This window comes from Anabas testudineus, chromosome 14, assembly GCF_900324465.2.
Source record: "Anabas testudineus chromosome 14, fAnaTes1.2, whole genome shotgun sequence".
Taxonomy (NCBI): Eukaryota; Metazoa; Chordata; class Actinopteri; order Anabantiformes; family Anabantidae; genus Anabas; species Anabas testudineus.
This window is the reverse complement of record NC_046623.1, coordinates 5586326-5605069: the sequence shown is the minus strand read 5'-3', so window position 1 is coordinate 5605069 and position 18744 is coordinate 5586326. Positions and strand designations below refer to the sequence as shown.

Genomic DNA, 18744 nt, shown 5'->3' with positions numbered 1-18744 from the left:
TCTTTCTAATTTCCACAAAGCAATTACTTAAGAGCTTACTTTCTATTTAATGTTTCCTCTGGCAACTGCTGGAGCATGGTGTAACACACTTGATCTCGCCCAGGTGCAGAATATATACCATCAAGAATGCCTTTCTCATTTCACTCAAGGTGAAGGTTAATAGGGACAAGGCTGATATGCCAACACACATTTGCATTCCTGGTTGATTAGAAATGCATGTTAATAATCACTAAAAGTAAAACACCCATATTTAAAAATTCTAAGTAATATATAATGGTCATAAGTATTTTTCATGTGAACTTTTTGGACATCATTTATTAGTGAGCAACTACAAATTTATAGCAGAATTGTTGTTTGCGACCAACAGCATCTGTCACAGGAGAGATGGAGGCTGAGCCAGACTTAGACTGCATGAGCTCTATCAATGTCGTTTCAGTTCCATGTGGTCACAAGGTTGGTAAAGGTCATGGATTAAATAGGACTGATACAACTGTGCTGCGCATGCTCATCTATCCCGCATGTTCAATAAATCTACTGATTCGCAAAATTTGGGTACAGGGGAATCGTTTTGCAACTGTGAAAATTGAGAAATTTATGTGAATAGTAATGCTTCTTATCAGAAGCTCACAAATGCAGCGCCTGTTCATGCCCTGACTTCATCCACTTGATTGCCTGCTTAGCTCTCTCTTCCCTACAGAAACCTTGTCATCACTTTATCTGGATTCAGCTGTTTTTCGCCCTGGCTCCCACTGTAATGACCTTTTCCCTCCAGCCAGCACAGAAGAGTCACTCCCCATTTTCCACTCTAGGTGAAAACTCATCTCATCAAGTCACCCACTTAGACTCCCTTTCCTTCCCTTAATCTCCTGGTCTTATTTCTTAACACATAACTCGAACTAAAGCACATTCCCTTATTACCCACATCATCAGTACATAAGGGGCTATCAGGTAACAAGAGTGATTCACCTCTATACTCCATCCATTATTGTTTATGTTTGGTTAGTATGATTCTAGTTAGAGCATTTCAGTGAGACAAATTATTTATCTTTGCCTCAAGAAAGATTTTTTATTGTATACACTGATATTATCACTCTCACAGCCATGCACCGTATTCCACAAATATCACTTCCTGTAAGGATTATTTAATCATTACCAAATAGCATGTCCTCAAGAACTGTGTGCCATACTATTTACAGGCTGGATATTTTATTTGACTTCAGTCTTCATGGATGTTTACTTCCTAGTCAATCAAATGTATGCTAATGCTTCCTCATAACTTAAAAAAAACATTATGCACTATATAATAAAATTAAGATTTTTATTTGGGATGTAAAGAAGACATTGGTTAGCCAAAATAACGGTGAGGGGAAAAACAATCACAACATCACTTTGTTTGAATACATTTTTGCTTAAATTGGTCTTAAACACCAGACTAATGGTTAGTCATTCGTGTTGTATTGGCGCTGTCCTGCAGAGGCCGCTAATGCAGCTCAGTTACGCTGATTCTGCCAGAAAATTACAAGTAGAAGAAGAAGCAGGAGGCGGAGCTGAGTTTGAAAGTGGCGGGCAGTAACAACATTCGACTCGCAGATAATGGTGTATGTTCACTACACGGCCAAAGAGGGATTAAACTACTAAGTTAGCCACAGTAAGTAGCATTTAATTATAAACGTTTTATTAAAGTGGTCAGAGGAGTCCTCTCCATTATCGCTGCATACACTTTACGTGATATTTAACGCTGGCACTGCAGGAAACGTAGAAAAGGTAACGGTAACGCTAATGTAAGCGTCTAGCTAATAAGTGCAGCTAGCTAACTCGTTCACGTTAAGCTCACTCCTGCCTCAACTTAATTGTCAGCTGACGTGAAGACAGTTTGTTTGCCCGCGAATGGTTTTCTCAACTAAATAAATAAGCACTTTAATGGCTGTTAGCGTTAACCATAAGCTTGTTCTGCTGTGCGTCTACGTTATAACGTTAAGTATAGTTTTAGCTGCTGGCTGCTCCAGCCTGCTTCTGTATCCCGGAGACAGATCGAGGAGCTGAAGGTAACAGTTAAAGTGGATAACATTACATCAAAAACAGTGAGTTTCTAAAATGACAGTAGCGTTGTCTTATTCCAGTGCTTGCGCCGTCTGCAGGACGGACAAAAAGTAATGATGTCATTATCAGACATGTTATGGAGCGGATCCGTAGACAATGATTAGTGGTTAGTAAGCATCATGACAGCGCCCCTGGAAATTTACTGAGACATTTTCCGATGCAGTCAATTAATGCTTCGCATGCAGTTCAGCTATTCATCCATTGTACACAAAATGCGGCATCTTTCAGTATGTCCTAATGAGCACTTTTAACAACTACTTATCTTTTCTGCAGTTCATCTCTGAGCTCGTCCAGCATTCATGCAGTAGTTCATATGAAGATTAATTATTATTCATATTGACACAGAAGGAAAATGGTTTCTTAGAAAAAATTGATGTCAGTGTCAACCCTGTTCCAGTGATGTCTCTAGTTTTAAAAATTATGAGTTTAACAAGGTCTGTAAGATATTATGTGATTAGATCATAGGACTGATAATACCCAGCTCCTTTTGCTTTATGTCCCAAGCATTCACTGGAATCTTGCATCATGACAAATGAGGATGCTAAGGTGATCCCAGTGCGAGTTGCATTGCGATGTCGACCGTTGGTTCCTAAAGAAGTCAATGAAGGATGTCAGTGCTGTCTGACGTTTGTGCCAGGGGAGCCACAGGTCATTGTTCATAAGACTTTCTTGATGAAAAGTTAGTTTTTATATTTATACAATGTATTTTTATTCATGCATCTGCACTCTACACTATTGTTTGTTTTCAGGTGATTGTTGGGACAGAAAAGGCGTTCACGTATGATTATGTGTTCGATCCTACTGCTGAACAAGAAGAAGTTTTCAGGACTGCTGTGTCCCCCTTATTGTGTGGGCTTTTCAAAGGTAGTTTTGTCTTTGTTGTTTTGTTTAGTTTTTTAGTTTATTTGTTTTATTTATTTTTCCGTGTTGCTGAGAGGTCACACTGCACACTGAGAAAAATTTGGAGTTTGGCATGTATAAAATAGATGATTAGGAAAGGTTTGATATAAAAATTTTAGAAACATTGTTCACTGAAATATTCTTTTGGTAGGATACAATGCCACAGTTCTTGCATATGGACAGACCGGATCAGGGAAGACCTTTTCCATGGGAGGAACATACACATCAGCTCAGGAAAACGATCCTGCAGTCGGTGTTATACCAAGAGTTGTCAGTCGGATCTTTGAGGAAAAGGAGACAAGGACAGGCTGTGATTTCTGTCTGACAGTGTCATACCTAGAGGTTGGTGGAAATTGTTTTGTTTATGGTCCTTTTCTTGACAGTTAACTTATTGTGGTCTGTGGAAAATGTAATTTCATTGTACAGTGGCCTTTTAAAGTAATTTATTTAAGATCTGTCCTTTTGATTGTAGATCTATAATGAAGAAATATTGGACTTGCTGTGTACGTCTAAAGATAAACCTGCCATTAGCATTCGTGAAGACCCTAAAGAGGGTATTAAGGTGAGTGATGTTAAGAGCGATGTTAAGTGATGTTGTGCTTGTCTTGGGAAACTTATAATAAATACACTAATAAAACCATCCATGTCTAATTCTCTATCTTGGTGTCAGCTTTTGTTTTAAATTGAAAATTAACTCTTTTACAGATTGTGGGGTTAACTGAGAGGCAGGTTTTCTCTGCCAATGAGATGGTGGGATGTCTGGAACTTGGAAACTCTGCTCGCACTGTGGGCTCCACAGCAATGAATGCAGCTTCTTCACGCTCTCATGCGATCTTCACCATCACACTGGAGCAACGCAGAGGGACAGATAAGTCAGTCTGGGGGGTGTTTTTCCCACATTGACTATAATTTTAGCTTTGATTAGTCCAGTTTCTCTCTTTATTTAGTAGTTTAAATTTAAATTTGTCAATTTTAACAATGTATTCTATAACGCAAGGGAAAACTGTCATAAATATGTTATTCAAATTGTATTATGTGTTATGATTAGATTTGCTCTAACCAGCTTTGAAATAAATTATTCTCATTTTCTAAAGGATAAACTACAATAACTTGTTCCGAAATGCAATCAGATATACAATTTTGTTTCATGTAAATGATGTCAGGAGAGTACAAAACTTCAGCAGCAAGAAGATATTAGAGCATTGAGATGCCAGATAATTATATTTAAGTGTGAGCCCAACAGATTTGGCTTTAGTGTTACATTGCAGTTTTTCCATAAAAATTATAAATGATGTTTCCCCAATAATGAATGTTGTGTTCATTCATGTGTATTTCAAGTTGAATATCTATTTCATCATTTGTTGCAGAGTTGACTCAGTTGTCTCAAAGTTGCACCTTGTTGACCTGGCTGGCTCAGAGAGACAAAAGAAAACCAAAGCAGAGGGAGATCGTTTAAAGGAAGGTAACTATATTTATACATTTTACTTATTTAAAAGTTGTCACATCTCAGTTTAGAAATTTCCCAATTCTAAGGATAACATTTAGACTGTATGTACTATTTCTTTATATTGTAATTGTGTCACTGTATAATAGTATTTCTGTTTTCATGCTATTAATTTCCATCCTAAGGCATCAGCATCAATCGAGGCCTTTTATCTTTGGGTAATGTGATCAGTGCCTTGGGGGATGAAAGCAAGAAAAACACCTTTGTTCCATACAGAGACTCCAAGCTCACCCGTCTCCTACAAGGTAGGCTTTGAGCTAGTTGTTCAACAGTTACATATTGGTCATTAGATCAGTCTAATATACAGTTCTCACTTTTAGTCAGTGTTCTTAAAGCAAGCTCTGCAAGTGAACCACATCTTGTTGTCCTCTCTCCTCACCTCAAAAGATCACAGGCAAAACTATTTACCTACCTCTGCATGCTCAGCAGCCTTACTCTTCGCTTTGGTTGTTGAAGGTCTCAGATGCTTTAGGGTGAACAATTTTCTGCTTTCTGTTTCTGTTGTCTAATCAGATTCATTGGGAGGAAATAGCCACACTTTGATGATTGCATGCGTCAGTCCTGCAGACTCAAACATGGAGGAGACCATCAACACCCTGCGATATGCTGACCGTGCTCGCAAAATTAAAAACAAGCCTATTGTCAACGTTGATCCTAGAGCTGCGGAAATGAGCCGTTTGAAACAACAGGTACAAAAGCTTCACAAGGCTTTTTACAAAAGATGAATGCAATTACTTTTTTTACAAGTTGGAAGTCTTTTTATAATACGACCTTTCTTCTACTATTTTAAAATTAATTTTTTAAATGTCTTGATTTACGCTTATTTAGGTTCAGGAACTGCAGGTCATGCTGCTTCATGCACGTGGAGGGGTAGCTCCAGTGCTCTCTGGGTAAGACAAAACATTACCTATTTAATCAGTGTCCCACCAGGGTGTAAGATTAAAGCATGAAGAGTACAGAATAGAGTCTGTAACAAAATGGTACCATGACAGTTACCTAGTCCCTCTGTTACAGGACCGAGTCTGCAGAGAATGTGACCAAGCTGCTGGAGAGGAACCGTGCTCTGCAGGATGAGAACAATAAGCTAAGCAGAGAGCTGAGTGAGGCAGCCGGAGAGACTGCCCTCATGTTTGAAAAGATTATTATGGTGAGCCAGTTCTTAATATTTACCAATCACTCCTCTAAAGCCATTGTTTAAATCTGATGAGACTAGTGGGGAAAATGTGTTCCTTCATATTCACAGGAAGCAGGAACAAACCATCTTTTTCACATTGTGTTTTATTTTATAGACAGAACAAATGAATGACAAACTACAAAGCAAACTGGAACAACTGCAGCACCATGCAGCGTAAGTTGACCAAATCATGAATCCGGGATGGCTTTGCGGGGGGTCTGACAAAGCTTAAAGAGAAAATGTAAAGCCGAAGCTCTTCTTGTTAAATGGTGTGTTCAGATTTAAGTAATTTTCTCAACAACAAAAGGTTTTACTAAAAGACTATACAGTATTTTAGGTCTTACTCAGTGACTGAGTGAACGGTATCAGATGACTGATATATTACCTGAGAAAGACATATTGGGCCACATGCAGTATGTATCTTTTTTTCTCCTTCAGATGCACTGTTGATCTTGAGAAGCTGTTAGAGATGCTGGAGGACCAAGAACTGAAGGAGAACGTTGAGGTGATGAAGAACCTGCAAGATGTCATCTTAGAGCTCAAGGTACATCTTTAGCTCATATAATAATGCACCAAAGATCATCTATAAAATCTCATTAGTTTAAATAGATCAATACATTTTTTATTTATATTTTAAAGTTGAATGCAGTGGTTGATCAGTACACTCATTTACAGGTTACAGTGCAAACAACTTTTAAATCAGGTTAATCCAGCATTGAATGTTAATAAAACTAGCTCACATTGTTTTGTTTCTCATTTGTCTCTCTAAGGATGAGAGTGCAGGCATTGCTGCCTCCATTGAAGCAATGGCTGCAGGAGAGGATGTCCCTGAAGTATCTGGGAGTGGCAGCAAAAACGCAGCGGAGTCTCCTTCAGTAAGTTGACCATTTTGTTTTTCTTTATATTTACAGTAGATGACAGCTCTTCAAGAAATGATATTCAGTGTGTAAATCAATACATACATTCATATGTATTATTGTACTTGCTGTATTACTTTGCATACACTAATTGATCAAAGAGTGTTTGAGACCATTTTTCTTTATTTCTGAAATGTAAATTGAGATATTTCCTAATTCTAACACATTAAACAGGATGTCACAACCATTGCTGGTAAGGAATCCCCAGAGGCCTTCACAACCCATCATGCACTGCGACAGGCCCAGCTGTCCAAGGAACTGATTGAACTGAACAAAGTGCTGAGTTTAAAGGAAGCATATGTGAAGAAAATGTGCCAGAATGACAGCCAGTTGGAGCCGATGCAGTCAGAACATCAGGCAAGAGGTTTTATATATCCAGTTTTTGACTTGGACTGTTTTACTGGTATTAATGGTGGAAACAACAAAAATAAGTTTGCACTGTGATGATGGTGGTGGGGACCTTCCCATGGTCTAAAATTACTTAATTCTATCTCTGGTCTTTTGAAATTCTCTTCTTGAGCAAGTTGAGGCAATATCTGTTGTTTTACACACATCGCATCAAATTAGATATAAGTGTTGCATAAGCCCATCCCTGCAGTGTAAGTAACAGAGTTAGTTTGCTGTCCTATGCCGTCCTATCCACCAGTTAACATGTTTGCCCCTGTGTGACTCCTTTCTATGCTGCTAGGTTCCCACAAGAGTTGGAAATGTGTAAAGCATAGTACCTATTTTATTGTGTAATTGTGTTAATTATGAGACATTTCTGAAATTATGGAGAAATGATGGACAGATTTTAATCTTCTGGGCCTTTTTGTCCTGCAGAAAAATGTACACACTCTGCAGTCTGCAGTGGATTCTCTGCAAAAGGAGAAAGATGAGCTTGTTTTGGCACTACAGTCTGCAAAGAAAGACAGTAACCAGGCTAAGTATGTAATCTATGATTATTTTGGATGTACCTAATCTAAAGTGTACGCCTAATTATGAGTTGATTGTCTATGGCAGTAAATCTCAAAAGTAATCTCATGAACCTTCACTCTTCTGTTAGGCTTAGTGAGCAGCGCAGAAAGAGGCTGCAGGAGCTTGAGGGTCAGCTCGTGGACATGAAGAAGAAGCTGCTTGAACAGTCCAAACTGCTGAAACTCAAAGAGTCCTCTGTTCAGAAAGTTGGCAAGCTCATGCAGGAGATACAGGTGCACAGTGATTTTAACTTTTGCAGAACCGTAAACATAAAAGGCATTTTAGGTGTCATAATTTGTATCTTTACTAAACACTATATCAATATCAGAAATAAAAAAATATATATAGTAGTTGGGAATTGTATGTCAATCTGCTATAAAATAGTGACTATATGTGAATTATATTGCAGAAGAAGTAGTAGTACTAAATGTACTGAACCAGGTTCCTTATTTTCAAGTATATCGAGTACAGACAAAGGTTACAATATATCTGATCTATGGAGACCTGCTGAAACAACATAGTGTTGCTAATATTTGAAACTACTGGTTACATATGAATGCCACAGATGCCAAATCCAAGTACACAGTAACACTCACTGCTTCTTCACAGGCTATGAAGACCCAGCGTACGCAGCTGATGAGACAGATGAGGGAGGACTCTGAGAAATTCAGACAATGGAAGAGCAAGAAGGACAGAGAGGTTCTGCAGCTAAAGGAAAAGGTATGTGAGGGCCAAATCTTCATTCTGCAACATTATATTCATAAATTCAGATCAAGTCTCTGTCCCTCGTATAATTGAATATGGTTCTTTATAAACCTCATTTTTAAAATTGTGTTTTTAAAGGATCGTAAGCGCCAGTATGAGTTGCTCAAACTTGAACGGGATTTCCAGAAACAGGCCAATGTCCTACGTCGTAAAACTGAAGAGGTGAGAGCTCTTTCTCTGATTCTTCAAACAATTTAGTTTGAACATTAGTCTCATCAGTCAACATCAGTGTCTGGAAATTACTTAAAGCAACTTATTTCTGTTGTCTGCTCCCCCACCTCACTCCTTACACAGGCTGCAGCTGCAAACAAGCGGCTGAAGGATGCCTTACAGAAGAGAAGTGAGGTGGCAGAGAAGCGCAAAGATGCTCAGAGCAGAGGAATGGAGGGAGCTGCTGCTAGAGTTAAGGTTGAAAAACCTTGTTTTAAGGCTTCTATTTTAGACTTGATTTATTTATTACTTTTCAAAAAGCACTGCACTGAGACTTTGCTTTTAATATGTTGAAATATTTAAGAACGGTATGGTTTTATTGTTGGAAATAGTGCTGCTGTTAACTGTGATTCTGCATATATCTGATCAGACGTGGCTGCTCAATGAAGTGGAGGTGATGGTTAGTACAGAAGAGGCCCGGCGGCACCTCAATGATCTGCTGGAGGACAGAAAGGTCTTGGCTCAGGAGATCAACCACCTGAAACAGCAGCTAGAGGCCGGGGAGAGACCAGCTCCCAAAATCAGGGTGAGCTGAAAAGTTTGTACTAACATTACTGTGTCTAAAACACACTAATGGGAATATGCACAAAAGAAGAATAAGTTAGATATGCAGGGCACTAGCAAAGTTGAAATCTTACAGTCAGTTCTTTGATTTTTTTACATCCTTTCATGCAGCGTCGGACGCTGATAATCTCTGAGCTAGAGAGCCATGGGGCACTGGAAACACCTCTGACCAAACAGATTGAGAACCTGGAGACAGAAATGGGCCTCAGGTGAGTCTGAGAAAAACCAGCTCAGCTCAGCTGTTTGTTACATTTGACCAGAATTCATAATACTCACTGTAACCCTAGGATGGCTTACAATGTCCAACTGTAGAACATTTCAAGATAAAGGAAATGTTTTAAAATCAAATTTTAAAACAATCCATCTGATCTCTGTTAACATCTGTGCTGTAAGATGTGGCACCACATAAGGAAGTGAATAGTGGACATGTCTGTTGATTTTTTTCCCAGGCTATTGCAGAAGGTTTTGTGATACTTCCTTTAAACCACAATATCAGCTTTTCAAAAATGTCTACAACAACACTGGATTTATTATATTGTTTGTTTATCACTGTTCAGCAAAGAGGCTGTAATTTTCAGAGGGATTTACATCTCTACAGGAATGCCCAGATTGCTGACCTCCAGCAGAAACTTCTTGTGGCAGACAGCGAAGGCCGTTTGAAACAGCGCATAGACGGCATCACAAGCATAGTAGACGCCAAGTGTGCCATTAAAGTCTTGATGTCTGAGGTGACATATTTGTTTGTATGTTGTAAATTGTTTAGGAAGTCATTTTTTCGTTTGTTTGTTTTTTACATCTGTGTGCTGAATAAGTTTAAAGTGCATTATTTTTCTGTCTGTTTTGTAAAATCCATCAATTTTTTTTTTAAATCTTTTAATCTAGCTGGTGTCTGCTAAAACAGCTGGTGCCAAGCTGGAGAGTGAACTCAAACAGGAGAAGGGAAACGCACAAGATATAAGGAAGCTGCTCGCTGAAGAGAGAAATGTGATGTCAACCATGGACATGGAGCACCAGCAGCAGCTAGTGGATCTAGAACAGAGGCATCAAGAGAAGGTGGTCAAACACGTATCTGTTAATTATATGCTAATTTACAATCTCTTTACAGTAATACATATTTATGAAAAGTGATTTCTCCTTCCTGGGTGCAGGTGCTTTACCTCCTTAACCAGCTACAAAACAAACCCATACATGAAGAGTCCGATGAAACAAAGCAGAAGGATGAGGAGAGTTCAAAGGAGAAGGAGCTTCTCCAACGCCTCAAAGTTCAGGTTTGTCTCCACAGATTCAGAACATGACTCTGCGTCTCTGCTTGTTTTTGCAGTATTCAGTCAGAGTTAATCATGTTGATATTTGTAATATCATTTTAGGAAGAAGAGCTTGAAAAGCTGCGAGAATTAAGTGAGCAGAACCAGAAACTCCTGGAGCAGAATGAACAGTACAGACAGGTAACTGTGTCCAACATTATCAGCTTTTGTTTTGTAATGTTATTACACTGGTTTATAAATGTTGAATAATATTTGCTAGTTAATAACTGTTGAGTAGAACTGCATCTCACAAGACTGTTGATTAGAAGACAAATACAGGCGTTATAATTCTTAACTGCAGGCATGAGCAATTTACCAAATGTTTAAAAGTATAATGTGCGTTCTCTATCGTGTGATTGGTTTAAAGCAATGTTTGTGCTGTTCTTTCCTCTGCAGAAACTCTCATTACTCCACCTGGCAAGTGGGAAAAAGGTCCTTGTACCTGCAGCCATCAATGAACAGTACCCAGACGACTCGTTTGAGTACGTTCCTCCAAAGGTTGGTTATTGCTGATATTCTAAGATCACACATTTTACTGGATACGTTTTGGCTTACTTCAGTTTTTAATGTCACAGATAGCAAATAGTGTAATATTAGTTATTTTATCTATGACCAATGTTTAAACTAATAGAAAAAACTGCACCCACAATTACTGACTCATTACAGGAACATTACAAGACAGTTCGTCTGTGTGTTGATTGCTTTGTCCTTCTGTTCTCAACCAATGACAGCCTAAAGCCAGGCGCTTCACCACAGCAAAAGCCCCACAGAATATGACCATCAAAGTTGAAGAGCTGATGTCTCCTAGTGAGGATGAGAATGAGGAGGAAGAGGATGAGTGGCGCCCCGAGAAACCCGAGAAGGGACGCAGAATCTCAAAGAAACCCAAAGCAAATGGGGTAAGACTGTGAATTAGGACTGTTGTCATCTTAAGGCTGATCAGCTATGTATTAAATCTGTAGGCCTATAGACACTGACAGTTCACAGTGCTCATTGAACACCATGGAGAGTGCTCATGAACAGTACTGTTCATTCAAAAATGCACTGGATGTTTTATATAGTTGCACTATACAAGTGCATGTTGCCTGCAGCTGCTTTGGATGATGCAGAGCTGCAAATGTTAAAGAATCACGATAGTTGGATTAGTTGTGACACAAAGACAGGCTACAATTGTAAGTTATTTCTCTTTCTTTAGTGTGCATGTAAAGGTCGCTGCAGCAATAAGCAGTGCAGGTGTCGCAAAGGAAAGATGACGTGTGGGGAGAACTGCCAGTGTGATCACGACAAGTGTCGAAATATGGAGACCCAGGTGCCTGCTGAGGTAGGTCGTCTGTAATTTCAGTATCTTAATAGTTTGCTGGTGTTGATAACGATAGGAGTACGACAGTCTGAACCTTTCAAGGCAAACTTTTTTTTTTAAAATAGCAAAGCAATTAATGGTTGACGCTTATATAGCACTTTTGAATCACTGTCATTAATGGGGCAGTTATGGTTTTCACAGAACATACAACATCCCAATAAGATGCATAACTGAAGTTACTGGACTTGGATATTTGTCATGTCATAAAAATGAATGTTATATTAGATATTACATGTTCATAAACTGTAGTAACCTGCTGAGAGTTTAGTTATTACTTGACTAAAATCTAAGTTTTATATTAACATTGGTTTCTTATGTTCACTAAAAAGAAAAGTTTGATTTACTTTGTTGCAGCTATTGAAGAATTTTTATGAAAACATGTAGCAAGGAAAAACTTGGTACTTCCTTTTGCACTATTTATTTATTTATTTTTAACTCATTTCAGGACCTCAGTCAGACAGAAAACGCTTCCAGAGACTCTGTGTCTCTTCAAGATCCCACAGCCAGCAGCCCTGACAACACTACATTCTTCAAGCCTCCATCGTGTACACCCACCAAGAAGGTAAGCTGGATACTTCTGAAGACTAGCATGCATGCTGAAGATATAACTAAGATTTAAAATAAAATGCTTCATCGGTTCAATTGAACTTTTTTTTTTCTCTATTACTTTCTTTATATATAGTCAGTCTACAGCAGTTCAAACTGGGCTGACAGTTTGGTGTGGGACTGTAGCTTTTTAAGTGATGTGATGCTGAACTCTCACTAATATTTGTGTCATTCCAGGTGCTAAAGGAAATCGGAGACATGGGACATGCCACTGCAGACCTCAAGTTGGTCAGGAAACCCATCTTGCCAGAGGAGGAGGAAGAGGAGGAGGAGGAGGATGAAGAGGAGAACAAAACAACTGTCAGCTTCCTCAAGAAGAAGAAACGAATCCTGACGAGTTTTCAGAACAGTTTTTTCTCGGGATGCACTCCAATCAGAGAGGAATCTTAATCAGGAGAGAGCGCGCTGATGGTGTTTTACTTTAGGTGTCCATATGTGTCTTTGTGTGTGTTTTTATATATGTGACTAAACTGTTGTGTACTGTAACTTGAAAGTAGTTGTTTATTGTCATACACTTTGTTCTCTGTAGATGGGGACAAGGACTGAGTAGCATCTAATCGTTTACTGGAATTCACAATGAGATGATCAAGAAGCCTGTACATAATAATTTAGTTTCATGTGTCATGTCATTTTTCTCCCCATAGTAAGACAATATTTTATGCAAACTCAGCAGTCCACTGCTGAGGAATTTTACACAAATACTTTTCAACACATCATTAATAAACATTGTCTTGGAAACAACCTGTAGGTTTTTCACTGTGATTTTAGTATCAGAGCTCAATAAAGTCTTACAGTCAAATCCTCCTTGTCTCAATGTGCACCAGTGTCTAATGTCTTAGCATTATAGGTTGATGGAAAATTTATTTCATCATCTTCTGACTGTTCTACTTTTGAATCATTTCACTGCTGTTTCTTAGCAACAGTTGGTTCTTATCGTAACGGTTTCTAGAAATTGAACTAAAAAATATCAGACAATGTGTTAATTTTATGCTAATCTAAATTTGCAGTGTGCACTGGCTGCTTCCCAGACCAAACAAAAAAGCGAGGCTGTATTGTTTACTGAAAATATTCACTTTGTCAAAACAGCAGCATCAGATTTCTGACAGTTTGATAAAAGGCAAATGAAATGTTCAGTCATTTCAGGAGTCAACAGACTTGAAACTCTGCTGCAGCGTGGTATTTGTTGTGCAGGTCCTCTGCTCTCATTAGCCACTGTGTTTGTTTCTTTAAATAAAAACCTGTCAGGCTGTTCTGGGCCAGAGGCCTGCTGCTGTTGTTGCAGTGCACTGTGCTCACCAACGGAGGGCGCTAGATGTCAGAGCACATCTTTAAAGGCTGTTTGCAAATCAAGTTTATCAGTGGGTGTGGCACCATCAGAGGCTGGTTTCTACCTGTGTGGGTGAGTTTGTAGATTATTAGTGAGCTGCAAACACTGTCCGGACCACTTTGACAGGTGTAAACTCTCAGTAGGGCAGAAGTGTCCTCGCTCGAAACCAAAGATCACATGTTCATAAAGAGGAGAAGAGAGGATTTTGTTGTTTTTTTTTTATCATAACATGAACTGTTTCTTTTATTTCACAGCTGTTTATGGCATTGCTGTACAAATAAACAGCTTCCTCTGATCTGCTAAAACTGAAGCGACTGACAAAGATGAAGTGTGTTTCCAATATAGCACATTCATTTTATCCTTGTAATGGTTAAGTTGGCATGGAGGGAATTAGTTTTGTTTCAAATCTCACTTCTACATGTGTGTGATTTAAACAGATTTGTTGTATTTCTTCTAGTCCAACAGTCTCTTTATATTCAGTATCATTAAGTTCAAGCAGTGGTTAGGTGCTGTGGGGAACAATGTTTGTGAAGATCAAATACAAACAATATCAAGTAACAGTGTCCTCAATGGCAGCTCAGGAGTTACAGGTGTTACAGGTAAATAGTGCAAACATGCAGCAGCAGATTGTGTAGACTGCTGAAACTCCAGTACAAATGTTTGTTATTAGTTTATCAGGCTTAAATATGTATCAAAAGGGATTTGAGCAATACAAATGCAGCTTTTCATCTGTTATTTGGTTAAGAATAAATCACAACTCACTCCAAACCACAAAAGAAGCTCAGGGCAATAAGTCGACATTATAACTCAATCAATAAATTACAGGTTGTTAGTTCAATTATAAAAATAGTGAGTACAAAGAAACAGTTTTCTTTCTGGACTGTGTCAGTTAGATGAACACACTGAGCGGTGTACTGTAGCCCAGTTAATGTTCATGTGTTTCTAAATATTAATTTCTAAACAAAAAAAAAAAAACTACATTCTCCGTCTCTGTATTATTTATTTAGGAGTTAAACACTAGCCTACTTCACCGGGAATGCGTGGGTGTTGGTTCGTCATCACGTTCTGATTCAAATGTGTGATATCACCTTTTTTCTAGGTGAGCCCCACCCGCTGTAAGCCAGAGAGATGAGCACACACACACACACACACACACACAGAGAGAGGCTGCAGAAATACAGAAATCTCTCCAAACTGATCCAACTGAGTTGTCCTCCCACTGAGAAGCGTGTTGAGCCATCTCACTCTCCCGGTCTTTGAACACAGCTCTCCTCTTGTTACACTGCAGCTTGCTGAAAGTTGTGTTTTTAAATGGCGGCGATGCGTCTGGAATTAAAAAAGTGGATTGTTCAAGTGCGGTCTGTTGCTGTGGTGGTGGAAGCCAATAGAAATAATAACAGAAGAAAGCTCTTTTGGCAATTAAGAGTCCATCAAATTAGAGTCCATCATGCCTGAAATGGGAACATTGCACGACCTGATCAACCTGGGCCAAGACTTGATGACTGCATGTGACCTTGTGCAGCAGATAATTTCATTCTCAGCAGATTGATGTCGTTATCTGATCTAAATTGCTGCTGAAACGATCGTGACCTTAGGCACTGTCAGCTTGAAGGAACGAGAAAGGACTTTATCTGCGTGGCAGATTAATACTGTGCACATATTTCCTTAGACACTGGACTCTGCACTCAGGCATATCAATCCCTTGAACTTCTGAGATAAGATAGCCCACGTCTGTGAATAAAAGAGGTGGCAGAACGTATAAAATGCTGTTAATGTACAAGAAAGAGGAGGATGTCTCAGTTCATCATGTGACCCACTTTACTGTGCTGAAGGAGTTTGTCCTGGGGTTTCATACTGAGGACATAAAAACAGTGGCTGTGGTGAATGAAATGATAGTTGAACAGCCCTGTCAATATTTTCTGTTTCACTGTGAGACTGTTAATGTGCCTTGATTTACTTTGGCCCCTGTCATCACCGGCTCTTCTAACGATTCAGAGGAGATATGAAGTCAAAATTGATGGCAGAGATGCAGTGTGAGATATAACTAAAGGACGGGCAGAGACTAGTGGTCCTTTAAACTAGCGCACTGGTAAACTTTAATGTTATTGCACAAAGGGTTTACTACCAGTAGTTTGTGTCATATGTCATGTGCCGTTTTTTTTTTTTTTTTTTTACTGTTGACCTTAAGTTAAAGAATTACACATCTGGTATAGTTTATGGTTCAGGGTCATCCCCCGCGTATTGAGCTCTTTCGCTCCCAGTGTACTCAGCTTGATCGCTATTTGTGGCTTTATTAATAATTTGTACACATCAAAGTGCACTCTGCACCCTCCTCCAATCCTCCTACCAATCTTTAACACACATTCGCTCTGCCTTCTAATGTGCTGTGGTTCACTCTTGCTCTGTGATCGCAGAGTCCACTGTCTTGCTTCCTCCTGTGCTGTTGCTTCACACTCTGATTTTCATGTCTAACTATCCCAGTGACTGTTGGTGTGCTCACGTGCCAATACTTCAGTACATCATGCTATAACGTGTGCCACGCAACTGAAACACAAAATACAGATACAGATCCTTTTTTCCTCCTGTTAACCAGCTTCAAGATGAAGTCACCTGGAACACTTTCCCACACGTACGCTGAGCACTCAATGGCTGATTTTCCAAATCCTCTACCCTCCTCTATCCTCAACTATCTCAGTTGGGTTTAAATCAGATTCTTGCAGAGGCCTGGTCTCCTGACACAGCATCCACCACTCTCCTTTATGAGCACACAGTCGTCACATAGCTCGGTGAAAACCTTGTGACACTGCTCAGGACATTACCAATATCTTGATTTGGACACTTTCTGCTAAGTACATTATGCCTTACATGGTATTTTTACCGCCTATACGCCTTTTATAATGAATCTTAAATGTGGAGGAGGAATGAGGTTTGTCCAGATTACATAAACATGTCAATTAAATTCGGTCTGATGAAGCACAACATGGTGAACGAGTTCAATGCATTTTTCAAATTGCAGATAAGACAGAGCTTGGTGAGGGGGCACCAACCTTTTTTTTTTTTTTTTACAACCCATGTGAGGTGTTGAATACATAATTTCTGCAGGGGACAAAAGAGATGTGCCCGGCGCTGGCCCTACCCTCTGTGTCAGTCAGTGTGGAATCAGGATGTTGGACAGAGGGGCAGGGCGCTGGGCCTGTTAAATATTGACTGTGAGTGTAATAATTAACCTTCCACCAACTCCTGATCTCTTAAACTGGCTGCTCACCCTTGCTGCCATTGCTTCGCTGTCATTGCTGACATTTACATCCAAAAAAACGCATCTCATCTTTAAGCCGCCGTCAGTGTCGCCCTCTTCGTCTTCATCCGTCTTAGTCTCGCCTTGTCTACTCTCTGTACTTCATTACAGCACTACTCGGGCCCCGGTGCTGCAGTCACAGCACCCTGCTGGTCTCCAAACCTTTGGCCTCGTCCTGGGAAAACCAGTGGGTCATGCATCTAAAGGTGAGTACAGCTCCTGCACAAGTGGACTCTCTATGAAATTTACAGATGTAAGGTCACAATCTTTTTTAAATAGAACACATGAAAAAAGTGGCAAACAGGGAAAAACTATAGTTCCCCTTTATATTCAGGTTGGCATATAAAAATACCTCTACTTAAAGAGAGACGCTACATCATGTGAGACAAAATAAAATAGTCTAAAATCTGCAGCTAAATCTTTGTTGTTTGTTTCCTTTATAGTTTACTTGGTAGGACAGTAGTAGTGGGAGCTTTGGATCACTAACTTAATAAGGCATCTAAACTGTTCTAGTCATTTTAAAAGTAATGTTCATGTTTCTGTCTGGGAAGAGGCAGAAAATGATGGATGCAGTCTGATCAGTGTATTCAACAGTGTAGACTTCTAATCTTTTCATTGCTTTATTGTTCTGTTTTTTTTTACTGCATGGCAAAGTCTACAAGATTATTACTTTTCAAGCTCAACAAGCTATAAGACAAAAAGTTTAACTATTAGTAACAAAAACAACATGATGTTCAAACTGATATGAATATTGACCAACTGTGAAGTCGATCTTTCAGTAGTTATGAGGACAAATGTCAGTGGAAGCAGGAAATGCAGGGTCTGCAGTCACACAGGTCAGACACACCCATTTATCCACATATTGAAAAGGGCCCTCATGTTGACACCTGCCATAAAATCTGTGTTATCTGTACAGGCCTTGGCCCTTTGGCCGTGTTGTTGGAGTGTGAGCAATGATGCCGTCTTTTCATGGCAATAAAACTGGGAGGAGGAAATTGCCGGGTCAAAGTCACTTGCAAGTGGAGGCTCCTCGCCTACTAAAGCAACTGCCTCCGAGTCCAGATCCTGAGTTAACCTCTGTGCCTTCTTCTGCTCCTTCTCTCCTGTTTTCGTCTTTCTTTCACCTCAGGTACACGTCCACACCGGCACCTGACCGCCTTGAGGAAACTGGAAATGCGATTTTGTCTGTCTCACTTGGGGAAGCTGCGGTTCGTTGTCAGTGATGAGTTGCCTGGTGTTTGCTGGATGTAACAGCAACTCCATGTGGAATCTGTGCTTGTTCCAGTGGAGGTGCTGTTACCTGCAGAAAGCCACCAAATACACACACACACACACACATACACACAAAGTTTGTACTGTGTTTCCTCTGTTGCTGTTCCACTATCCTGCATCTCTTGCTGAGAGATCACAAAGTTCACTGTTAACATGTAGCCGATGTTTTACGCTGACGAAGCTGAAGACCTGTTGGGCACAAGGTGATGACCTATGAATTGACAGCCAGTGATTGTAACATCTGCCTGTCAGTTCTGTAGGCCACTGCTGCGTTTGTCCCTCTGAACACACAAACCCGAGGACGTTGTCGGTTTCACGGATTCAGCGCGTCTGTTTCACAGCTGTGAGTTTTGTGGCTTTGATGAATAAAGTCTGAATGTGTTGCTCTGTGCACCGATGAGTCTGTCATTTGTCTGCTGCTGTAGGATTAAATTGTCACCAAAAAACTAGTGATGTAATGTACAATCACAAATCATAGTTTTGTCTAAA

General features: G+C 39.6%; 1 protein-coding gene across 1 annotated transcript; it reads left to right on the top strand.

Annotated features, from left to right (window-relative positions):
• Positions 1-1527: 1527 nt before the first annotated feature.
• kif4 (kinesin family member 4) lies at positions 1528-13157 on the top strand. The gene is made up of 31 exons (XM_026373072.1): positions 1528-1648; positions 2605-2748; positions 2850-2964; positions 3152-3342; positions 3473-3562; positions 3706-3872; positions 4368-4462; positions 4630-4749; positions 5018-5193; positions 5333-5394; positions 5519-5651; positions 5794-5852; positions 6117-6222; positions 6449-6553; positions 6770-6952; positions 7418-7521; positions 7641-7785; positions 8162-8272; positions 8396-8479; positions 8612-8725; positions 8898-9053; positions 9203-9300; positions 9690-9819; positions 9974-10144; positions 10240-10359; positions 10459-10536; positions 10792-10893; positions 11127-11294; positions 11591-11716; positions 12201-12317; positions 12539-13157. The coding sequence occupies exons 2-31, from the start codon at positions 2626-2628 to the stop codon at positions 12749-12751; spliced, it is 3762 nt and encodes a 1253-aa protein (XP_026228857.1). The 5' UTR covers positions 1528-1648; positions 2605-2625; the 3' UTR covers positions 12752-13157.
• Positions 13158-18744: the final 5587 nt, after the last annotated feature.

What these genes read in the sequence shown, in the direction of transcription:
- kif4 (XM_026373072.1), top strand. Translation starts at nt 2,626, where the DNA reads ATGACAAATGAGGATGCTAAGGTGATCCCAGTGCGAGTTGCATTGCGA. An exon ending in TGTTTGAAAAGATTATTATG is followed by an intron (nt 5,652 to 5,793) that starts GTGAGCCAGTTC and finishes TTTATTTTATAG; the next exon opens with ACAGAACAAATGAATGACAA. An exon ending in ACGCAGCGGAGTCTCCTTCA is followed by an intron (nt 6,554 to 6,769) that starts GTAAGTTGACCA and finishes CACATTAAACAG; the next exon opens with GATGTCACAACCATTGCTGG.